We start from the raw sequence: 24,709 nt of genomic DNA, 5'->3' as shown, positions 1-24,709 counted from the left end.
ATAAACTTCTAGCAACGGGGAGATCTGCTATACTTGGTCAGGTGTCTAAGGCTTTCTGGGTCTTAAGGTCTTCATCAGTAAAATAAAGAAAATCCTTTTGGCTGTAAAATTTCAGGATAGGGCTTCCCTGGTGGTGCAGTGGTTGAGAGTCCGCCTGCCAATGCAGGGGACACGGGTTCGTGCCCCCGTCCGGGAGGATCCCACATGCCGCGGAGCGGCTGGGCCCGTGAGCCGTGGACGCTGAGCCTGCGCGTCCGGAGCCTGCGCGTCCGGAGCCTGTGCTCCGCAACGGGAGAAGCCACAACAGTGAGGGGCCCGCGTACCGCCAAAAAAAAAAAAAAAAAAAAAAAAAAATTTCAGGATAGTGTCGTCCTATCACGCCATTTACCTGACCTTCCAAATGTTTATTATTTATTTATCCACTAAATACCTATTGATGCCTACCATGTGTAGGCACTATGCTAGGTGCTGAGAATTATAGCAGTAACCAGAGCAGACGCCGTGCCTGCTCTCAGAGACCATTAAGTCCAACACACAAGACATACATTTTGTAGGTAATTATGAGATTGATTAGTGTTACTAAGGGCAGAATGTTAGGTTTATGTTATTGATTTGTGTAACAGAAGCTAAAAATGGATACTGTTTTTGATAGAAGGGGTATTATAGAACATTAATTTAGCTGCTTTTTCCTCCCATTTTGTGAGTTCATATTTTCTTGTCTCCTTAAACAGGGGCGGTTGGACATCATGGAGACAACTTGGTGGAGAAGATCCTTTCAGTGCTTCCCCAGCTTCCGTGCCACACCAATGACGTTATGGTTAACATGGTGGAACTCACTGCACTCCAGGCTGAGGAGGAGAATCAGAATATGGTTGCACACGGCTGTCTCGCACAATCCAAGTAAGATGTGTAGTTTTTTCTCTCACCCTTTTCTTTCTCTTACCTTTTCTTTCTCTTGTAGATTGTTCCTGTAGAAAGGAAACAATGAAGAATCAGTCTGGTTGAAAAATTCATAGTGGATAGCATTTAGAAAAAAGAATTTTTTCTTAACTTTGAAATAACCATATTCATTAAACAACATAAGCCAAAAAGTATGGAATTCTATAGAGGTGTCATTTGGATGTAATATAAACTTGTTACCAGGGTCAGCTAAGTGAGTCAGTTTATGCACCCACAGACAGCTTCACATGGAGTTGAGGCTAGGCTTACTCAATTTCTCTTTCCCAGTTGACTTTCCCACATGACTAAAATACTGCCCACATAGCTCTGAAACAGTGCCATCTTTTTATATGTAAATGATATACTCTTGGGCATCAGTGGGAAATGTTTTTATTTCTACGTATACTTTTTCACATGGTTAGAGAAACCAGAGAAAGAAGATGGGATACTTTATGTTATGCAGAGTTCCAAAAATAAAAGACTATTTCTCCAGAAACATGACAATAAAAAGATACAATAGTTACCTTTTCTACTTTGTCCTTCATCAACAGTTCTTGAGAAAAAAAATATATATTAGAAGGGAAAAAATGTTTCCCTTATCTCCAAGTTTTAAAGTTTTAAACAAAACAGGACCTTTCAGCCTTATAGTTTCCAATCTTAACAGTAACAGATACATTTGGAATTTCCTATCATATTTGGAATGAGTTTTCAGCTCCTAAAGTTTTCAGCTTTTTTGTAGTTAGTTAATGACATTTACTGGATGCCCAGTGTGTATGGGCCAGTGTGGGAAGAAAAAAGAAAGTTCTGTACCCTGTCTTTTTTATATGCTTATGCACACAATAAAAGCAAAGGCTCTGTGCTCACTTTGGCAACATATATACTAAAACATAGGCCTAAGGACTTGAAGCTATGCAAAACCAGAAGTAATTATGGTTGGAAATATTTTTAGCTGCTCAGAGGGCCATTCAAAAGTTAATTATTAAGGACTTACTATGAGCCTTACTCTGGAATAAGTAATATGAAGGACATAGAATAATATAAAATGTCATTCTTGCCTTCAAGGAACACTTTTCTTACTCTAGTCATGATTTAGATACAGGTACAATTAAAAAACAGTAGAATGATATGAAATCAAGACTCATGTGTCTACTACAGATTATAATTCCTGTAAGTGAAATAATAGGTTAATGTGGTCTTTGTAGATCAATGTGGGCTTTGTGGAAATGGTGGTGCTTGATTCAATTATGTCTTGAAGGATTTAGAAAAGGAAAGAGGCTAGCATGAGCATAGGTGTAAAAACAAGAATGGTCAGGGCCTAATGTGATGGGTTGTGAGGAAGAAGGACATCTCACTGGACACCACTGCCATCAGCTCTATAACATTTTTCAGGACTTACTATGTGCCAATCACACTTCCAGGCATTTTACATTTGGGAAGTCATGTAAGTTTTAAAATAACTGAATGAGATAGGTGTCTTTATTCCATTTTACAGATAAGGAAGCTGAGGCAGAAAGACATTAAGTAACATGGCTAGCAGGGCTTGGAGTTAGAATTTGAGCCCAGAATGTTTGATTTCCGAGCCACTGTCTTAACTTATATGCTGTGTATGTAGGGACCAGAGAAGCTAGGCTCATGAATAGCTATAAAGAGACATGAGAGACAAAAATAAGGTTACTTCATAATTTAATTTGGGGAGGCCTGTTTGTTCAACATAATGGTTACACAAACAACAGGAATGAGTTTTGGCTAGTTTCAGCAAAAAGAGAATTTATTAAAGGGGATTGGAAAGCTAATAGAATCAAAGGAAGAACCGTTAGTCAAATTTTGTAAAGGACTATACAGTTCCAGGGGCCTAGGGGGCAAGAACTCAGGAAAAGCTCTTCAAGGCACTGACACCAGAGAGACTGAATTTTAACTGCTTTCTGTCTTGAGTCATTCTGCTTATGAGTCAGATTCCAGGGTAAGAGGCAAGATTGGCCTACCTTGGGCCTTGTGGTCACCCTTTGCCCAGTGGGGGTCGGGAGCAGTTCATACTGACTGAGAGTTGTGTCAGGATCAGATGCCATGGCAGAGGGGTGGTTCTTCAAAGAGAAACTGAAACATTTATCAGAAAAAAGGGAAAGGGATACTGGGCAGGCAGAAACAGTAGATGCCCCTTAGTAATAACAGCACACACTTAAAAGAGGGCTTACTGTGTAACAGGCATGGTTCTGAGCATTTTATGTATGGTAACTTATTTAATGCTCACAACATCTCTATGAGGTGAGTTCTACTATCATCCCCTTTTATAGGTGAGGAATGAGGTTAAGTAACATGACACACACAAGTGATGTGGGCCTATATTTGAACCCCAGCAGTTTGGCTCTAAAGTCAGTCCTTACTGTTACCCTATGCCACCTCCACAAAAGCCTAAGTTAGTTACAAAAGGAACACGTGAGCTCCCCAGAGAAGGTGACAAAAGAGTGGAGTTGAATTCATCATTTTAACGAGCAGGAAAAGCAAGTGAGTTCTGAGAAGTATAATAGGACAAATGTAAGAATCAAGACATCTCTTAGATGTACAAGTAACATATATATATATATTTATGTATTTTTAAATTAATTTTATTTTTGTCTGTGTTGGGTCTTAGTTGCTGCACACAGGCTTTCTCTAGTTGTGGTGAGCGGGGGCTACTCTTCCTTGTGGTGCACGAGCTTCTCATTGTGGTGGCTTCTCTTGTTGCGGAACATGGGCTCTAGGTGCACGGGCTTCAGTAGTTGTGGCACATGGGCTCAGTAGTTGTAGCTTGTGGGCTCTAGAGCTCAGGCTCAGTGGTTGTGGCACATGGGCTTAGTTGCTCCATGGCATGTGGGATCTTCCCAGACCAGGGCTCGAACCCGTGTCTCCTGCACTGGCAGGCGGATTCTTAACCACTGTGCCACCAGGGAAGTCCTACAAGTAATATTTTGATTATGGCCAATTTATTTAACCTTGACTTCTCAGCATTCTTTCTACCCCAAGCTTAGTCCAAGGCTTAAACCAAACCAGTCTTGGAATCCCATTTTCCTTGCCAGTGGTTGCTTTAGAAATGGGGAGGCAAAAGAAAAGTCATCTTAGGGTTTCTTGGTCAAGTTTCTTTTCTTTTTAGAAGAGATTCAAGGAAGAGACACACTTTCCCTTTCCTCTTACACTTCTCCCCCAACTCCCAGGACTCTGATGTATATCCTGAAACTGCCACAGACCTTGTTGCTCACAACCGGAAGTTGAAGGCAACACACAGAAGGTGGTGTGGACAAGGGTACTTTCTTTACAGTTGCTTTTTTTTTTTTTTGTGGTACGCGGGCCTCTCACTGTTGTGGCCTCTCCCATCGCGGAGCGCAGGCTCCGGACGCACAGGCTCAGCGGCCATGGCTCACGGGCCCAGCCGCTCCGCGGCATGCGGGATCCCCCCAGACCGGGGCACGAACCCGTGTCCCCTGCATCGGCAGGCGGACTCTCAACCACTGCACCACCAGGGAAGCCCCTACAGTTGCTTTGAAGACAGAGGGAATTGTGCTGATTAATTCCTTTGCAAAGAGATATTGAAATAAATTACAGCTGTCCTAGTGTATACTGTACTTTTGTCAAAATAATAATAATCACTACTATCACCACCCCCCAGAAAGTTCTTAGTGAAATGAGTGTGAGGCTAAAAAAGTTAGTACTAAAATGCAAAACAGATGGGTGCTTGTCTGCAATGGAATAATCTTTAAAAAGCGAGTCTCTGACTAGGATTTAAATCTTGACAATCAAAATTTATTGCTAAAATAATTTTTATAAAAGGTTGTTTATAATTATAACAATTAAAGTTACTGCCAATGCAGATGAAAAATTGATAACTTACGTGCATTATAACATGGCTTTCCAGTTCCTGTCAATTGTTCCCTGGATTATGTGGAATATTTTGTCCAAGAGGAGACAGAATCTTTTCTGTTCTTATGTTTTCCTTCTGTTGAACTGGGTTTCTATTCTCTGCCCCAGCTGCAGTCTCCTAACCTATTACTTTTTCAATTCCTGAAGCACCCTTACCCTGATGCCTTAGGGAAGTCTCTAAAAAAAAGCAATATTTTAAGTCCAGTTTTCTTGTTAACTTTTATGTTGGAGGTGGAAATTTTTTTTCTTAGACTACAGAGCAATGGAATAAATAGAGTAGATCTTAGAGTAAGAGACAAATGCAGCAGTGGTTTTACCCTAAACACTGATGAGCCAATTCTTTGTTAACTTTCACATTGTTAAGTAACCTGATAATGGTGTATATTAAATCATTAACTCAAAGTCAAAAATCATTAAATTACTAGGGGCTTCCCTGGTGGCGCACTGGTTAAGAATCTGCTTGCCAATGCAGGCGACACGGGTTCAAGCCCTGGTCCGGGAAGATCCCACGTGCTGTGGAGCAACTAAGCCCATGCACCACAACTACTGAGCCTGCGCTCTAGAGCCCGCGAGCCACAACTACTGGAGCCCATGCTCCACAACAAGAGAAGCCACCACAATGAGAAGCCCGCGCACTGCAGCAAAGAGTAGCCCCTGTTCTCTGCAACTAGAGAAAGCCCGCGCACAGCAACGAAGACCCAATGCAGCCCAAAATAAATAAATTCGTTAAAAAAAATCATTAAATTACCCCTAAATAGTGGTAATTTTTTTCTTCTTTCCTTGGTTTCCACATACCAATTAAATATTACTGTTAAAGACACTAACATTTTTCAGAGGGAAGAAAGGTAATTTTTTTTTAAATGTTGGGGGGTAGGAGTTTATTAATTAATTAATTTTTTGCTCTGTTGGGTCTTCGTTTCTGTGCGAGGGCTTTCTCTAGTGGCAAGCGGGGGCCACTCTTCATTGCAGTGCATGGGCCTCTCACTATCATGGCTTCTCTTGTTGCGGAGCACAGGCTCCAGACGCGCAGGCTCAGTAGTTGTGGCTCACGGGCCTAGTTGCTCTGCGGCATGTGGGATCCTCCCAGACCAGGGCTCGAACCCGTGTCCCCTGCATTAGCAGGCAGATTCTTAACCACTGCGCCCCCAGGGAAGCCCTGTAATTTTATTTTTTGTACTGTCTTTTTTTTTTTTTTTCCAGTATGCGGGCCTCTCACTGTTGTGGCCTCTCCCGTTGCGGAGCACAGGCTCCGGATGCTCAGGCTTAGCGGCCATGGCTCACGGGCCTGGCTGCTGCACGGCATGTGGGATCTTCCTGGACCGGGGCATGAACCCGTGTCCCCTGCATCGGCAGGTGGACTCTCAACCACTGTGCCACCAGGGAAGCCCAATCATCTGGTTTTTATTCTTCAATTTGTTGATATGGTATATCACACTGATTGATTTGCATATATTGAAGAATCCTTGCATCCCTGGGATAAATCCCACTTGATCATGGTATATGATCTTTTTAATGTATTGTTGGATTTGGAGTGCAGGTAATTTTTTTTTCTTTTTTCTGTTCAGCATCAGTGATTTCCTCTACTCTGTCTTCCAGCCCACTGATCTTGTCCTCTGTATCATTTAGTCTACAGTTGACTCCTTCCAGTGTATTTTTCATTTCAATTATTGTATTCTTCATTAATGTTTGGTTGTTTTTATATGTTTTCTAACTCTTTATTAAAAACTTCTAACTTTTTACTCTGTGCATCCATTTTTCTCCTGAGTTCTTTGGTCATTTCTACCATCATTACCTTGAACTCTCTCAGGTAGATTGCCTATCTCCCCCTCATTTAGTTCTTTCTTCTTCTGGGGTTTATCTTGTTCCTTCATTTGGAATGTGTTCCTCTGTCTCTTCATTTTGCCTAACTTGTTGTTTTTATTTCTGTGTATCTGGTATGTTGGTTACGTTTCCTGACCGTGGAGAAATGGCCTTTTGTAGGAGATGCCCTGTGTGTCCCAGCAGCACACTCCCCTCTCATCACTAGAGCTATAAGCTCTAGTGGTGCCCCCTATGTTGGCTTCATGGGTCCTTCTGTTCTAGTGGGCTGACTACTGTTGGTGGTCTGGTAGGCACAGCTGGCCCTGGTCCTGTTGGTTGCCAGGCTCTGCCTTGTGCAGAGGCTACTGGCCACTGGTTATTGGGGCTGGGTCATGGACAGCTGGCTGTGGAAATCTGGGGAGTCCCTGGGGTGGTGCTGGCCTGCAGATGGATGGGCCACATTCTGCCATGGCAGAAGTCCTGGGTCTGGTGTCTGCCCATTGCTGTGTGACGTTGGTCTCAGGGCTAGTTCCTGTCCTATGGTGGGTGGGGCGGAAGCTCAGGGGTCCTGGGGCTAGTGCCATCTCACTGGTGGGTGGAGCTGTGTCTTGGCCCACTGGTGGGTGGGGCTAGGACCCAGGGGATCCTGGGGTTGGTGTGCCTATCCACTGGTGGATGAGGCTGGTCCTGAGGCTAGAGCGGGCTCTCTGGTGGGTGGGACCAGGCCCTGGTGCTAATAAGCTAGAGTGAGAATTTGAAAACATTGCTTGTCAGCACCAGATTGTTCCACCTGGGAGAATGATCTCCCCAAGATGGCTGCCTCCAGCATCCATATTCCCAGAGTGGCTCCAGTTGTCTCCTGTCTCTCTGGGAGACTTCCCAGGATCAGCAGAATGTTCTGACCCTGGCTCCTTTCAAATTACTGCTGCTTCTCTGGGTCCCAGAGAGTGTGAGATTTTGTGTGCATCCTTTAAGTGTGGAGTCTCTATTTCCCACATCCTTCTGGGTCTCTCTAAAGCAAGCCTCACTAACCTTCAAAACCAAGTGTTCTGAGGGCTTGTCTTGGTGATGCTGGACTCCTAGGCAGTGGAGTCTGATGTGGGGAGCCTGTTGTGTGGAGCAAGGAGCCCGTTGCTTCCTCGGGAGAACCTCTGCAATTGTAATTATCCTCCACCTTGTGGGTTGCCCACCCAGGGGCGTGGGACTTGGCTATACCATGCCTCCACCCCCTCCTACCTTTCTCATTGTGGTTTCTTCTTTATATCTTTAGTTGTAGAAGATCTTTTCTACTAGATTCTGGTCTTTCTCATCAATAATTGCTCTGTAAACAGTTGTAATTTTGGTGTGCCCATGAGAGGAGGTTAGCTCAGGGTCTTCCCACTTCACCACCTTGGCCAAGCTCCCAGCGTAATTTTTAACTTACGAAGTGTTGTTAGCATTTAGGTGCTTGGTATTACTGAGTTTTTTTCCTTGCATTTATTTAGAACAGTGTTTCCAAACTTTGTTAATTGAAGAGTACCTTATTCATATGCTGACCTTTCAAAGCTACTTGATATTTTTCTTTGAATTGATTGATGCCTTAAAATTTTTTTTTGCAAATTTTTTTCCGATTATTTAAAAAAATCCCCGTCTTTTTATAATTTTTTAAATTAAAAAAAATTTTTTTAACATCTTTATTGGAGTATAACTGTTTTACAATGGTGTGTTAGTCTCTGCCTTACAACAAATTGAATCAGTTATACACATACTTATGTTCCCATATCTCTTCCCTCTTGCGTTACCTTCCCTCCCACCCTCCCTATCCCACCCCTGCAAAATTTTTTTAACGTTCAAAAGAGTGGCAAGAATAGTACAAGAAACTACTTTTTTCCCCCTTTGAACCATTTGAGAATAATTTGCCTGTGCCCATCACTCTCAAATACTTTAGTGTGTATTTCTCTCAAAGGGATATTCTCCACTGTAATCTCAATCACGAAATTAACACTGTTGTACTACTTCCATCTAACCCACAAATTTTGCCACTTATCTCAATAATATCCTTTATCAAAGCAAAAGGATATTGGTCAGAATCACACAATGCATTTAGTTGTCACATCTCCTTAGTGTCCTTTATAACAGTTCATAAGTCTTTCCTTGATGTTCATGACCTTGACACTTTTTGAAGAGTACAGGCCAGTTATTTTGTAGAATGTCTCTCAGTTTAGGTTTGTCTCATGTTTCCTCATAATTAGATTCAGATTATGCATTTTTGGCCATAGCATGCAAGCGATGCTGTGTTCTTTTCATTGCATTCTGTCAGGTGGCACACAATTTAACTTTGACCATTCATAGTGATAACTTTGATCACTTGATTAAAGGAGACATTTTGAGATTATGTAAATATCCTTTTCCTCATCAAACTTTAACCCACTGCTTTAGCATTTATTAGTATTTCTTGGCTGAATTATTTCCATGATGGGTGTTTTTAATCGGGGGTGTTTCAGACTTGTGTCCTTATAATCCCTTTATTTTGAGTTTTTACTCTGAATTCCTATCTCTTTTACTAACAGTGTAATTTTGGCTACAAAAATCTAGAAGAAAACCTGAAGATTCCTTTTTACTCTGTTCCCTAGGAATGGATCTTTGTGAAGTGGTTCTCAGATTTTTGGATTTCAAGGAGCAGAGAAATTCAACAGCATAAAGCTCCATACTTTTATTAGTCATGTGGAGTCCTCTAGTTTTTCCACACAGCACACACACAGATTATTTATCTTACAGTACTGAAAACACTTTAATTCAAATAATTTATCTTTATGAGAAACTCTACCTCATCCTCATTATAAGCAAACATAGTATGCTTGCTGTGCAAATGCAACTTCAAAATAGGTTCTCTTTTCTAGCCCTAGATGGTGACCCCTAAACCACCCTTATAGAAAGAACTATTATATATTCTTCTCTCCTCAGATTTACATCCTTATTAACACTTTAGCAAGGTTCTGTATTTCTAAGGTGCCAAGGGACATGGTACAAAATGCCTTAACAAAATATGTGGGAGTTAAGATGGTAAATAATAGGAGCAACATAAATTCATATTCCACCTGAACCAACAAGACTATAATAATTTCAAGAAATCAAGTTTTCTTGATTTAGTGTCTTTGAAACCTCACACTTATATGTGTAAGGTACAGTGGTGTCGCCCAGGGTGAATAGAGTAATAGATTCTGGAATCACTGTATGATAATAGAATAATAGGGTGTGCTGATTTTGAAATTATCTTCCTCATGGAGTGGAGTGATAGAAGGGGTAAAGTGAACAGATTGAGTTTGTTTCTAAGAGCCTCTATAAAACTGTCACTAACTCTTTATCTTAGAGTTTCTTTACACGTGAACTAATCTGCAACTTTCCAAGTCTTGAGTTCAAGCCAAAACACACAGATGTAATCCAGCCTAGAGTAGAGTTCCCCAATGGAACAAGCGCTGGCCTTCGGGATGGGTCATGGAACTCAAAATATAGCCTTCAGAGTCAGAAAAATGTTTATGGAGGGGATGTGTATTTGGTTTTTTAAGTAATCTAGTTGTGTTAGTAATTTAAAGTCTTCATATTGAGTTAATCTTTTTATGCATTAGGAATCCCTGTGTAAAACAGTCTTTATTTTATTGTTTGGTATGAGGAAATTATGAATAAGTTTGTATCGATTATGGTTATTATCATTAATGATCTGGTAGAGAGTAGGAATAAAATATGTTTATCTGTACTGAGATGAAGTTCAGTTTCCCATATTATTTTATATGATTGTCAAATAGTTTATGTGTTATATTCCAGTCCATTTTTTAAGAGGTTTTGTAGGCCTGTTGCTGTGCTGAGTGAAGGCATCATATTGAAGGAAGAAATGATGAGTATTCTTTGGAAAGAGAGGAAACTTTGATTATATATCATGTGGAGATTGTTCCTTTATTACTATGAACATTATAAAGCTTGTGTGCAATTGTTTATCCTGGATTTAAACAGTGTTTTATTCTGCACTGTGTTTAGTTTCTTAACACATGGTTGTGATCTCTGCAGTGTAAAGTCATTCTAGTGCATTTAGGATGTGAAACCAGTCACACCAGTAGATTTCTATTAGCTATAGCTTGATAGAGAAGGCACATGCATTTTTTAGGACATTTAAAATTTCTGAATACCAAACTAAAAGTATGTAGTTCACAAGATTATTATGCTAATTGAAAGTTGATAACAGATAATACATTTATTCATGCTTTCAAAATGACAGGGACTTCCCTGATGGCTCAGTGGTTAAGAATCCGCCTGCGAATGCAGGGGGCACGGGTTCGAGCCCTGGTCCGGGAAGATCCCACATGCTGTGGAGCAACTAAGCCTGTGCTCCACAACTACTGAGCCTGTGCTCTAGAGCCCGCAAGCCACAGCTACTGAGCCCATGGGCTTAGAGCCTGCACTCTGCAACAAGAGAAGCCACCACAATGAGAAGCCCGTGCACTGCAACAAAGAGTAGCCCCCGCTCACCGCAACTAGAGAAAGCCCGTGTGCAGCAATGAAGACCCAGCGCAGCCATAAACAAACAAACAAATAAATAAAATGACAGCTCTTTCCTCAGGTAGAACAGTACAAAGTAAATTTGTATGGTACTTTATTCTTAAGTGAATATCCTGAGCAAATAATGAAAATCACTTTCCTAAGAGATATATAGGATTGATGAGACTTGGGGAGTAGGTATAAGTGACTTGGTCACATATTGGAGCTGCATCAGGGTTCCTGGTTTTTCCATTCTACTCTGCTCCTTCCCTGAAATGTACTTCAAAGCAATATTGAATTTAACATTTTGAAGGGATCTTATCTTTTTCAGCAATGTATGGGACAGTGGATACAATACCTCCTTAAAACAATCTCTTCCTTTCAGTTGAACCAGAAAGGCCGATTGTGTTGATGTGGTTTTTTTTGGGTCCTAGAACAGCTTCTGTGCAATTTTTGTTTTCTAGTTATTGTAGTATAGTGGCTTTTCCACCAAAACTTTGTGACCTTGAGCAAGGTACTTAATTTCTCACAGTCACAGTTTTCTGTAAAAGAGAAAGGACAGTGGATGATTTCTAAGGAACCTTTGATTTGAATTCCTTTTATTTTATGATTTTCATGTGCTGCGTTTGGAAAATAAACTTCAGAACATGAATTACGTTAGGGGACTGGTTTTACGTCTGTTTTGTTCACTAATGTATCCCCAGTCCCAAGAATAGGGCCTGGTGCAAAGTAAGCACTCATATTTGTTGAAAAAAATGAACAAAACCCAACAGCAGAAACTTCAATAGGAAGAAATAAATGGATTATATTTTAAAATTAAATTTTATCTGCATACTTTGAAAGCATTATAGTTTTAATGTCCATCTTGGGGAGTTATTTTTGTAAGACTGACTATTTATACATACATTTAACTGCAAGTAATAATAAATCTGATTCCAACCCTGTCCTGGTAAAATCCTTTGGTGGTTTCGTGTTGCCCTTTGAGTAAAGAGTAAAACTTCAACTTGGTTTAGAAAGCTTTCTTAGATCTGCACCTTGCTTATTTTTTCAGCCTTCACCTTCCCTTCACCTTGCCACCTCCTTCCCTTCCCTCCTATGTGCTCACACTCTTGGCTGCAGGTACAGTAAACTTCTTTAGGTCCTCAATGTCCTGCTTTTCCATCTTTTGGCCATCCCATGTGTTACTCTTTTCCTCTCCTCATCTTTTATTTCCTATAACAGCTCTTAGTGCATTAGCTTATAACTAGTAGTTTAGTGTCTATTCTCCCCAGCTGGACTGTGGAAGCTTTCTGAGAGAAGGTTTGAGCCTGACTTGTTTACCCTTGTGCACTGTTACACCTTCAGTGACTGGCACAGTCCATGGCCCATTGGGTGTTGATGGTCTGAGTACACTGCCACCCATGGGCACAGGATGCTGACATTCTGATAAAGCCAGAATGTTTCTGTCCTTAATGCCCTGTGACCAATCTCCTCCCAATTCATTAAAATAAATTCTATTTAACAATACCTAATTTGAGTTAGTGAAGAATGTTTAAAATAGGGCAAGTGAGATTTGGAATAGGAAGTACCACGTTAGCCAGAGTGGTCAAGTAGGGAAGCCTTGAGCTGTTCTGACAATAGAACTGACATTGGTAGGTGCTCAATAAATATTTGTTAAATGAATAAGACCTAATCAATGAACATCTAGAGGAAGAGGGTTCTAGGCAAAGGGAATAGCCAATAAAAAGGCCCTGAGTTGGGAACCTACTATGACCCATTCAAGGGGCTGAAATCTGGCCAGTGAGGCTGAGGCCTGATGGATGAAGCTGAGAAGGTGAGAAGCTGAGAGATGAAGATGTAGATATAGAAATGCACCAAAGTATATAAGCTTGTTGGCCAAAATAAGGAACCTAGATTTCAGTGTAATAGTAGTAGGAAACATGGAAGGGTTTTGAGCAGGGGAATGATATGATGTGATAGCTTCAGGAATTCACCCTAGTCCAAGCCATCATTTCTTGCCTTCACCGTGCAATAGCCTCTTGCCCAGTCCTTAGATCCATTCTCTAAAATGGGGCCAGAGTGATTTTTTAATAATGCACATCTGATTAGGTCAGTCTGTTGCTGAAGACCCTTCAGTTGCCCTTGAAAAAATGTTTACCATCCCTAATGTGGGTTACCGGGCCTTGGATAATTTGACATATGCTGAGGGCAGTGTCAGTCTAGATTTTCATGTTCCATTCATACTTTTTTTTTCATTTCCTTGAAAAGGTCTCAAGTTCTTTTCTCAGAACCCCTGCCCATGATGCTACTCTTACCTAGACTGATCTTACACCATTCTTTAACTGGCTAATTCCTGCTCAATTTTCAGGCCTCACTGTTACATCCTCGGCTACCCTCTGACCTCCACTCACACACCCAGACCAGGTTCGGTGTTCTACTGAGCTTCCTTTCTCTGAAGGAAGAGAAAGGAAACTCTCTCCCTGAGCTTCCTTTCTCTGCTTTTGTCACCCAGTCTTCAGGCACATGCTCAGTTCCAGCCTCCCTGCTGGATTGCTAGCTCTGTGAGGACGGGGCACTGGAGGCTGCTCACAGCTGTGACTGCAGCACCTCTGTGAGTACCCAGCCTATGGGAAGTGCTCATATTCTGAGAGGAAGAATCAACAGGGGGCTTCCCTGGTGGCGCAGTGGTTGAGAATCCACCTGCCAATTCAGGGGACACGGGTTCGAGCCCTGGTCTGCGAAGGTCCCACATGCAGCGGAGCAGCAAAGCCCGTGCACCACAACTACTGAGCCAGTGCATCTGGAGCCTGTGCTCCGCAACAAGAGAGGCGGGGACAGTGAGAGGCCCACGCACTGCGATGAAGAGTGGCCCCCTCTCGCCGCAACTAGAGAAGGCCCTTGCACAGAAACGAAGACCCAACACAGCCAAAAAAAGAATCAACAAAGAACTGCTTTCCAGTGCCAAGGGTCTGCTTCATTATCCTCTGTGTTTAGCTGTTTTCTCTTCTGCTGAGATGAAGGCTAATGGATAATTTTGTTTAAGATGAGGTAATTGTTTTAAAAAGTAGTCAAGAGGAAAGATGACTGTTGAAACCTCTGTGAATAATTTAATTAACAAACCTGCCTTCACAGCTCATTAAGCTCACCACTGATGGAAGCCATTATAACCTGCTGTGAAAAACTATGACTCAGATTGCTCTCTGTTTAAAATTAGTTGAAAATGGTTATTTGGTTGTTTTTGTTGTTGTTGTATCACTGTATTTCTGTTGGAATACTGCAAATTGTGTGAGTAAGCTTAGCTTCCTGTGCATGCCATGGAGAAACCATTTCTCTGAGTTTAGTCATAAGATAATGGTGTGTCTTCACATTTTACCCTCAGTCTCTTAATTGCATGCCTTCCATTTGATTGAAGTAGCACCATGATTCAACATTTAGCCACCTTTAAAAAATTAATACTGTCTTTTTTATATTTTAGTTGATGATGAATATTTCCTGTTAGTTTCTAGCAGACTGCATTTGACATTTCATACATGCCAAACCGAGACAGCTTCTAAGATTTCACTCATAGTTGAGTAATTCTGGTGAATGGAAAGTCAGGAATTAACTGAAAGGAGCATATCTTCCTGTACAGAAGTCTCCTGAGACTTAACAAAGCTAATTCTAGCAGGTTATTATTATGTGTATATTGCTGGCCTGTAGTCTTCTTCAAACATGACAGTTTGTCATAATAGTGTGACTTTTAAGGATACAAGATAATCACTTTATTAAAAGAGGACATAAATTCAGTGTGTATTTGACATCTTATGTAGTTACTGACAGTATAGAAACTAATCACATTTCATAGTAATAAAATGGATTTTTTCATAGGATGAATATTCTACTTTTATATTATATCTTTCAAGGGATCTATTGAAACAAAGCTGTATGCTAGTAGCTATAGTGAAATAAAGTTTATCTCTTTGGAAAACTTAACTTTAAAAACAGAGAAAAAGGTAGAAAATTGTTTAAAATATTCCGTAAGCTGTTGGGAATATTCTTTTGTTAACTCTCTTTCTTACTACCACTGGACTTGTGAAAAAGAAAAACGGTTGTAATAAAAGAAGTAACAGCATAGGATATTTCCCTTTCACTGAGTGTTACAAAATTAATCAAATTCATACATGTGAACTTGGAGTACCAGTGCATAAGGGAAACCATATGAATATAGCTTGTTAAGGACCCAAGGAATCTCAGGAGTTAGCATTCTAGTTTGAGCCTTTGTTTACAGAATAGTGTAGAATCATGGTTAATAGTTGGATTTTGGAGTTCACAGGGACCTGGGTTCAAATCCTTATCTACTGGCTATGTGATTTGGGTAAATTATTTTATCTCTTTAAGACTCAGCTTTCTCACCTTTGAATGGGGCAATGATTCTTATCCTGGAGGGTTATTGATCAATGAGATAATGTAGTCAGATTGCCTATGACATAGTTCTCAATAAATAAAAATAATATCATTAATAATATTTATAAGGAGATGTAAAGCCCCAGAAAGTAAACTGAATTACCCAAGGTCACAGAAACAGCCCCTGGCACTTTGAGTGTTAGTTCCTATCTCTAAATCTTCCTTCCTTTATTGTTAACAATAGGCTGTGTTAGGCAAGTGGCTTCATTTTGTCTCAGTTTTATCAGTGGTAGAGTAGCTAGAGGCTATTTCTCCTCCTTTCTTTCCCTAGGAGATAATGAACATCAAATAAGATCTAATAATACCTCAGGACAATTTAGACTTTAGTTGTCAGTTCAGTTATATAAAAGATATATATGTAGAATGATTTAAAATTCAGCGAAGTCTTCTCAGAAACATTTAAAGAAGAAAGTTGACTAAAAGTGGGACATGTTTGGCCTTGTGTCACAAGTGACTGTCAATGGCTAATGGTGACCCACAAGGAGAGTAGTATGATATAGTTTGAAACAAAAAATGTACAAAATCTCAAGAGCAAGCTTGATCCGCTTATGAGTTAATGTGAATCTACTTTACTCTTCACTCTGTCCCATTCTATCCTTTGTGGGCCCACATGTGACTTTAAAGGGAGAATAGAGGATGTATTAAATATTGGAAAAGAAAGCCAACATGAAAAGCTTAAAATAACTGATATTATAAATAATGGATTCTCCCTGATGATATGCATAATACAAGCATGGTATGGTATAGCAGAAAGATTACTGGCTCAGAGCCAGTTACTTGGGAATGAGTCCTGGTTTTGCCATTTATAGGTTGAGTGTAGTTACGTAAGTCAGTTGGCTTCTCTGAGCGTCCTTATTTTATTTATTTATTTATTTATATAGCTGCATTGGGTCTTTGTTGCTGTGTGCAGGCTTTCTCTAGTTGTGGTGAGCGGGAGCTACTTTTTGTTGCGGTATGCAGGCTTCTCATTGCAATGGCTTCTTTTGTTGCAGAGCGGGTTTCAGTAATTATGGCACGTGGGCTTAGTAGTTGTGGCTCGTGGGCTGTAGAGTGCAGGCTCAGTAGTTGTGGCTCACGGGCTTAATTGCTCTGCTGCATGTGAGATCTTCCTGGACCAGGGATCGAACCCATGTCCCCTGCATTGGCAGGCGGATTCTTAACCACTGCGCCACCAGGGAAGTCCCTCTGAGGCTTTTTAAATTGCGGCAGTGATATTGGCTTAGCTTATGAAGTGAGGATCACGTGAGACCTAAGAACTTGTTTTGTTAATTCTGAAATGCTTCTAAGATGGAATGTAGTGATGGTATTTAACAGTATTTTTTAATATTATATTTTATTTACCTTTAAAAACTCTTCCTTAAGTCAGCCATGAAAAAAAGAAATTGTTTTTGGGTGGGCCGAATTATTAAAAAGATGTTGTCCAGCTGTTCCTTAATTTAAGAGAAAAGGCTAAAAGACTAAGCAAGATGAAGTAGGTTTACAGTAGAGCACAGAGTTTAGATTAGGTATAAATAGTATCTAATAGCAATTTGATTTGTTTGAAGCTGTAGTGTTTTTCTCAGGCATATTATAATTTTTTTTTAGATGCCTTCAAAAACTAGAAATAGATTTACATCTGTTTGTGTTGGGTTAGGTAGCATCCTGCTGAAGATGTAAAGATGATTAACATTACTTCTGATGTTCACTTCTACCCCAAAAGTTGTACATCCACTTTACAAGTCAATCTGGAAATATTTATAGAACCTGAACTCCTCATAAAAGTAACAATTGTAGTTTTAAAATATCTTGTAGTGTGCAGTCTACAGAATTTCAGTATTAAATTGGTGAGGTAAGAAGCTGGCACCAAAGTCATTGCTTAAAAATCTTTGTACAAAAAACTCTAACTCCCTGTAGCTTTGATTCTATAAGTAATCTGTAGTAAAGTTTCTTATTTTATTCCTGAAAATCAGAATTCTTCACATCAAACTGTCTTATGTAGGGCAATTGCTTGAGTTGGACTTAACATGTTTCATTATGAATTCTGCATTATATATATTGTTGACCTTTTCATATTAGAAAATGAACCTACTGACAGTGGTTATCCATATGTATATATAAGTATGTGGAAGAGACTAATGTACTTCTAAAACAGGCTTCCTTCTATATATCTTATGAAAAGATCCTGACCACTGATTTTTTAAAAAATTTAATCAAAGTATAGTTGATTTACAATGTTGTTAATTTCTACTGTATAGCAAAGGGACTCAGTTATACATCTATATATACATTCTTTTTATTATGGTTTATTATTGGATATGGTTTATTATTGGATAATGGTTGGTTTATTATAGGATATAGAGTATAGTTCCCTGTGCTATACAGTAGGACTGTGCTATACAGTGTTGTTTATCCATTATATATAACAGTTTGCATCTGCTAATCCCAAACTCCCAGTCCATCCCTTCCCCACCCCCCTACCCCTTGGGAACCACAAGTCTATTCTCTATGTCTGTTTGTTATTTTTTTCCTAGAAATCTTAGTGATTTATTTTATTTTAAAAATTTTTTATTGGAGTATAGTTGCTTTACAATGTTGTGTTACTTTCTGCTGTCTGTTGACCGTGGATCGTTTTATTACTACTACTGCTGCTGCTGCTGCTGTGTTTATTGGGCACTTATTATGTGCCAGACATTGTCCTAGGTCTTTAGATATACTAGCACATTCATTTCTCATAACAACCCACTGAATAAGTACTATTACCATCCCCAGACAACAGAGGAAGAAACATGTATAGACAGGTTAATTAACTCTGCCAGGGTCATAGAGCCAGCAAGTGGGAGAGCCAGAACCCTTCGTGGTTGGGTTCCAGAACCCATGCTTCTACCAGTCTACAGTGCTGCTACCACTAGTGCACTACACTGACCCTTTTGTGTATTGCTTATTCCCTCATTAGGAAACTAGTTTGGAGAGGATAGAGAATTATATAAAATATACTGTCATAATTATAGTGTGAATTTCAATGAACTTTCCTTGACTTATAAAATTGGACCTCATGTGTCCAAGTTTCACATGATTTCATGTGAAACTTCAGTAGTGTGAAATGTCTATTGGGTCAACTTTTATGAGGATATTAGAGAAAGACAGTGATTAACACCTGCACTCAACTCAGATGCAGATATAGGAGTACATGTGTAAGCCACCAAGCAGCAGTAAGAATGACTTACTGAAGAAGTGGGCGCAGGACACAGCAGAGCTGCCGGTAAGTATGACTTTGATCTTCTTCAGTGCTGATTATTCAGAGAACCAGAATTAGTCCATGAATGATAGCTTGGTAAACTTTAAATGACCATGTGTAATGTGGGGGTGTATGTTCAGAAAACTTTTGGAGAAAGTAGACATTAGCAACTGTCGTATCTAGACAATCAGAATTGTTTATATCGACAAAGCAATTTTCATGACCTGGCTCCACATCGGTGTCAGAGACCATGTAAACTATATATTTCTTCTTAATGTTTTAATAGAAAAGAACCTGAGAGTACAAGTCCCAGGTGACTTCAGTATACGTGAACAAATCGAGATTGTATGAAAAACATACTCAATATAATTAAGTGGATTCATTTAATATATTACAAACCCTTGAGCATATTGAATTTTAAGACAGTATCTTATTGACACTATCAATAGTAATAATAGTAACAACCACCACCACCACACAACTGCTCACATTTACTGTGCATCAGGCGAGTGTTTTATGTGCGTTATCTTATTTAACCCTCAACCACCCTGTGAGGTAGTCACTGTGTTATTTCCATCTCACAGATGAGAAAACAGAGGAAAAGAGAGGATTAGTTACATGCATGAAGTTATGCAACTAGAAAGCATTGTTTGTTCATTCAGTATTTGTTGAGTGTACCTATGACGGGCCTGGCACTATTCTAGGTAGTGGGGAATTAGCAGTGAGTATAAAAAAAAATCTGTGCTTTCATAGAAGGACTTTACCTTCCCTAAGGGAGCTAGACAAGAAACAGAGAAACATGGGAACATAGAATGAATCAGATGGTAATACGAATTATGCAGGACAGTAAAACCATGTGAGGGAGAAGGGTGTGCTGGAATAAGTTGCTGGAGTGGCCTGTCATCACTCTTTTACACAGGTGGTGAGGGTGACATCTCAGCAGACACCTGAAGAGAGAGAGGGATGTTGGTAGGAAGAGCATTCCTGGCAAAGGAGGGAAAGAGGTCCCTGTGCTTGGAGTGCCTGTGGAGGCTCAGAGGGGTCATGAAGCTGCTGTGGGTGAACGGAGAACGGTGGGATTTGAACTCAGATTTATCTGACCCCAGAGCCCATATTTTAACCATTACAGTAGTCTGATGGGGCAACCACAGCATTAGCTGACCTACTGTGATCTTGGAGACACTGTATTATTCTCATGGGAAAGAGGGCGGCAGTAAAGTTCTACTCTAGAGGTTCTGTATGTAGAGTTGAGAGTATAGAAGAAATCCCTGTGGCTTGGGGTGCTTTGAAGAATAAAAGTAGGGAATGATTATAGACCATACATTTGGGAAACTGGGAGGAGTGTACCTCGCCTGCTCAAAATTCCTCAGTGGTTCCATTGCCTTCAGAGCTTTAGAGAAATTATGTAACTCTCCCAAAGCCCCATAGCAAGTAGACCTAGCTTTAAAAAGAATTTTTTTTCTTATCGTAGTATAGTTGATTTACAATATTGTGTTAGTTTCAGATGTACAGCAAAGTAATTCAGTTATATATATATATTTTTTTCACATTATTTTCCATTATAAGTTATTACAAGTTGTTGAATGTTGTTCCCTGTGTTATACGTAAATCTTTGTTGCTTATCTATTTTATATATAGTGGTGTGTATCTGTTAATCCCATAGTCCTATTTTATCTCTCCCCCTCTTCCCTTTCCCCTTTGGTAACCATAAGTTTGTTTTCTATGTTTGTGAGTCTGTTTCTGTTTTGTAAATAGACTCATTTGTATTATTTTTTAGATTCCACTTATAAGTATAGACCTAGTTTTGAGTGATGATAAAGACTTTGTTCGTGACTGCTGAACTATGCTGCCCTTCTCAGAAAGTGAAGTCAATCTCATGTTCCTTGGCTGCTCATCACTTACAGACTGAAGTCAACAAGCCTTGGCAAGGAAGGCAGGGCCCTCCTAGAGTAGCTCCCACCATCTCTTTTACACTTATTTCTACTGCCCCTCCCTTTCCACCTTAGCATGGAGCAACTTTGCTTACATGTCTGCCTCTTCTTCCAGACAATAAATCATTGAAACCTTTGCCCTGTTTTGTTCTATATTCCAACCACAGAGAATAGGGCTTGGCATGTAGTTACCTGCTCATTTAAATTAAACTTAGAATATTAATTTTAATATTAATGATGACAGTTTTGGTCAGATCAAAACAAGTGGAATATGTTGAGCAGTGATGTTAGTTAATGCAGAAAAAAATAGATGATAATAACCTTTCATTAAATAGTAGTTGTTTTTATTATGTGTCAGACATTAAACTCAGTCTGAAATACATCATTCCATCATTCCAAATCAAATTCAAATGTGAAAGATAAACCTTATTAGGTATAATTTTAGAGCTAAATTGATATCTTATTAGATGCAACTTTTAAGATAAAACTTTAAAAAATGTATTAATTTTCAAACTATTGCTAACTGGATAGTAGGAGGTGTTTCTGGAGCTTTAAGTAGAGGAAAATGTCCTTAGAAACGGAAAGAAGTCATCTTTGTTTCTTTGTACTCAGTTTTTAAAACGTTACTACAAATGTGTATACTTGGCTACATGCAGAGATCTTCCGGAAAGAACACTGTACTCATTTATAATGGGGATGTGGCACGTTGGGTGAGACAGAGGGCTGTTGGAGAAGTGAGCCCAGATGAGACCCTGCATAATGCCCTGCTTCGTGCTCTTATCAACGGTTAATTGTAAGGGCTTTGTCAGTGCCGTCCTTCCAACCCAAGGCCCAAAGTGGGCTACTTAAGGCCATCGTTTCATAGCCTAATTCCTGATTGTCATTCACTAGGAAATCTACTTGTTAGGAATTCTGTTGAGTAATTTTTGAATAGAAATTCTCATTGCTGATTGCCTTCTGTTTCTCAGACAAGTCATTACCTGAAATTTATATGCTTGTAATCACTGATACATCATTTTTGGACATGTATTTAACTTTGGCTTACATAACATTTATATGTTACTCTAGCAATGTTCAGTTATACTCTGAAATACTTTTAAGCGCAAATTCTCAAAAAAAAATGTCATACAGTTTTCCCATACTTCTCATAGTACAGCATGCCCCCTCTTTTAGGTGGCTTGATTTTATTGTTTCCTAATTTCTCAATATTTTGTGCTGATAGAATGGGTTAGATGTTCTTCATTTAATCCTAATACTTAGAACGGTCAGTGGGAAGAACTACATTAGTACTCAGAAAAGATGCTTAAGAAGTTATTTTACTCACCGCCCTTTCGTTATCCGGTAGAAATTTACCCTAAAGCTCTTTCTGTGGTTTTATTGCAGTGACCCCGCAGCCAAAGCCCTGTGGGAAGCCTTATTGAACACCAAGCACAAAGAGGCAGTGATGGAAGTCCGGAGACATCTAGTGGAAGCAGCAAGCAGAGAAAACCTGCCAATCAAGATGAGTATGGGTAAGTTACCCACTTACTCACAGACAGTGACTGCTGGCTCTGAGGCAGTTCATTTAAGTCTGCTCTGATCTGTGGGCCGACCTAGCCAGCATGGCATCTAGGTAAAAGTATTGAAGACATTTGTAAACTGATGAAAGAGTAAGGAAGGAATTTATACACATGCCCTCGGGGCTCAACCGTGAGCTCTTTTCTTAGACTCAACTTTGGGAAGTACAACAGAGTCCTTGCTTACAAGGCATCATGCTGTTAGTTGTTTGATATAGAACTCTCAAAATTGGTCTGAACTTCCTCCCCTTCATTCTGTCCCACTCCTACTCCCCTGCCCCTACCTCCACACTTACTGTGGAGAAGTGATTGCTTATTAGTTTAGACTTGATGAATGAATGAATGACTGTGCTGGCAAATCAGTTGAGGCGATGGACATGTTCTGTCCTGGCCTCTCACCCTTAGAGAGGTCTGCTGATTGTCTGGTCACATCAGTGTTACCCCTTTTTCACCACAGTATGAAATGCCTGATTTTTCTCATTTCTCATTTTTTTTCACATGGAGCTTTGTCCTTAGTATTAGAAAAATGGGGCTGCAATGGAATTTAAATTTTAAATGGCTTTTTTCTTTGGATTAAAAAGTCAGAGAACTAATGTTTTTATTGGAGAAAAGGAATCTGGGGGTTTTACCCTTTTAAAATTAAATAATTTTATTAGTATGGAAATATTTAAATATGGATATTGAATCTGGTTTTAATAGGTAGAATTTATTTCTGGAAACTTGTAAAAGTTTATTTCTCTATTTAAAAAATAAGGTTTCTCTTATAATCTGCTCTTAAGTATCCAATAAATATTAGTACATTTTACTAGATGGGTAAATTTTTCTTGCTGATATTTCTGACCCAAGTTCTTGATTCCTAATGAGTACAAAAAAAATCAAACTGTCGGGCTTCCCTGGTGGCACAGTGGTTGAGAGTCCGCCTGCCGATGCAGGGGACACGGGTTTGTGCCCCGGTCCAGGAAGATCCCACGTGCAGTGGAGCGGCTAGGCCCATGAGCCATGGCCGCTGAGCCTGCGCGTCTGGAGCTTGTGCTCCACAACGGGAGAGGCCACAACAGTGATAGGCCCGCGTACCGCAAAAAAAAAAAAAAAAAAAAAAAAAAAAAATCAAACTGTCAAGTTGAGATAGAAGAACAAAATTTTGGAAGTAAAAGAATGTGGATGAACCTAGAAGGAAAAAAATTAGAGAGTGATAATATGAACAAAAATCATAACTTTCAGTGTCTTAGGTGATTATATATTAGGGCTTTAAGGAACGTGAAGGATGATAAGAAAAGTGAAAATAACTAACATTTATTGAGCACATATGATGTGCCAGGTTTTCTTCTAACTCTTTACATGTGTTATTTAATTTTCACTGTAATTCTGAGATGGGTATTATGAGTATCCCGTTTTTCAGATAAAGAAGCTGGAATAGAGAAAAATTAAGTTGCCCAAGCCCATACATCTGATAAGGAGTAGGACTGGAATTCAAATCTAGACATTCTAATGTGAGAGAATATGCTTTTTATGTATAAAATTATCCTAACTTCATACAACCAATGCCAGAGTCCTACATGTTGTTCTGAAGTAGAGATAAAATTGTTTCTTTGAGATCATGCTGGCATTCGACTATAATTCTTGTATCTTTCTCTCCTTCCTCCCTCCCTCCCGTCTTTCTTTCTTTCTTCCTTTCCTTTCCTTTTCTCTTCTTTCCACAGTTATAGGTACATATTAATAACATATGTTTACCTAAAATATTTCCTTATCTGTGAGTATGTTGAAATAAGAACTAATTCACATCATGAATAGAGAAAAGTAGGAATGTGCAGAGGGTCTGGGTGATAAGGTTAATTTATATTGCATTTCAGTGATAAAACCTTATGATGCTATCACAGAGCATAAATCAGTTTTTATTGCTCAATCAATGCAGGACTCTTGAAAGATCAAAACACTTTTCATTTCTAAAGCTCTGTATCTTTTAAAAATAATCAGAGCCAGGAAAAAAAAAAAGCGGGTAGCCCCATAAGGAATTCAATTTTTAAATATTTGAGTTTTCTGTCAACCAAAAAAATTTTAGATAAGATGATTTGATTTATCCCCAAGCTCCAGACATGGGGGAGGGTGAGGAGAGGAAAAATAAAAAAAGAAGGAAAGAATCAGACAATTGTTAGCCAACTTAGTTGCAAGAAGGACCAAAAAGATTGGCCCAAATCTTACTCTATCTGTTTGCCAACTATAATTTAGTAAAAGATAACACTGTGGCTATGCATTTCTGCTTCATATCACTGGTCAGAATTTCTGGTGTGTCTCATTTCCATATACCAACAGATACATAACTATAAACAGTAAGGAAAAGGGCTGGAATTTAAACATAATAAAACTGATATTTGAAATCTGCTTATCATTAAAAAAAGAAAAATCATGCTCTGATATCCTAGATGGCTGGAATGCTTTTTCTAGCAGCA

General features: G+C 39.5%; 1 protein-coding gene across 2 annotated transcripts in view; it reads left to right on the top strand.

Moving 5' to 3' along the window:
* The window catches only part of SCFD2 (sec1 family domain containing 2), a 400,215-nt gene that overhangs the window by 15,467 nt on the left and 360,039 nt on the right, over positions 1-24,709 (top strand). For both annotated transcript variants that reach the window (XM_059065766.2, XM_067036078.1), the window contains exons 2-3: positions 732-900; positions 22,090-22,217. In XM_059065766.2, coding sequence (XP_058921749.1) covers positions 732-900; positions 22,090-22,217 — 297 coding nt within the window. The remainder of the gene's footprint in view (positions 1-731; positions 901-22,089; positions 22,218-24,709) is intronic.

The sequence above is a fragment of the Kogia breviceps genome, chromosome 6 (assembly GCF_026419965.1).
Source record: "Kogia breviceps isolate mKogBre1 chromosome 6, mKogBre1 haplotype 1, whole genome shotgun sequence".
Lineage (NCBI taxonomy): Eukaryota > Metazoa > Chordata > Mammalia > Artiodactyla > Physeteridae > Kogia > Kogia breviceps.
Note: the sequence above shows the minus strand (reverse complement) of the source record. Positions and strands in the feature narration are given on the sequence as shown.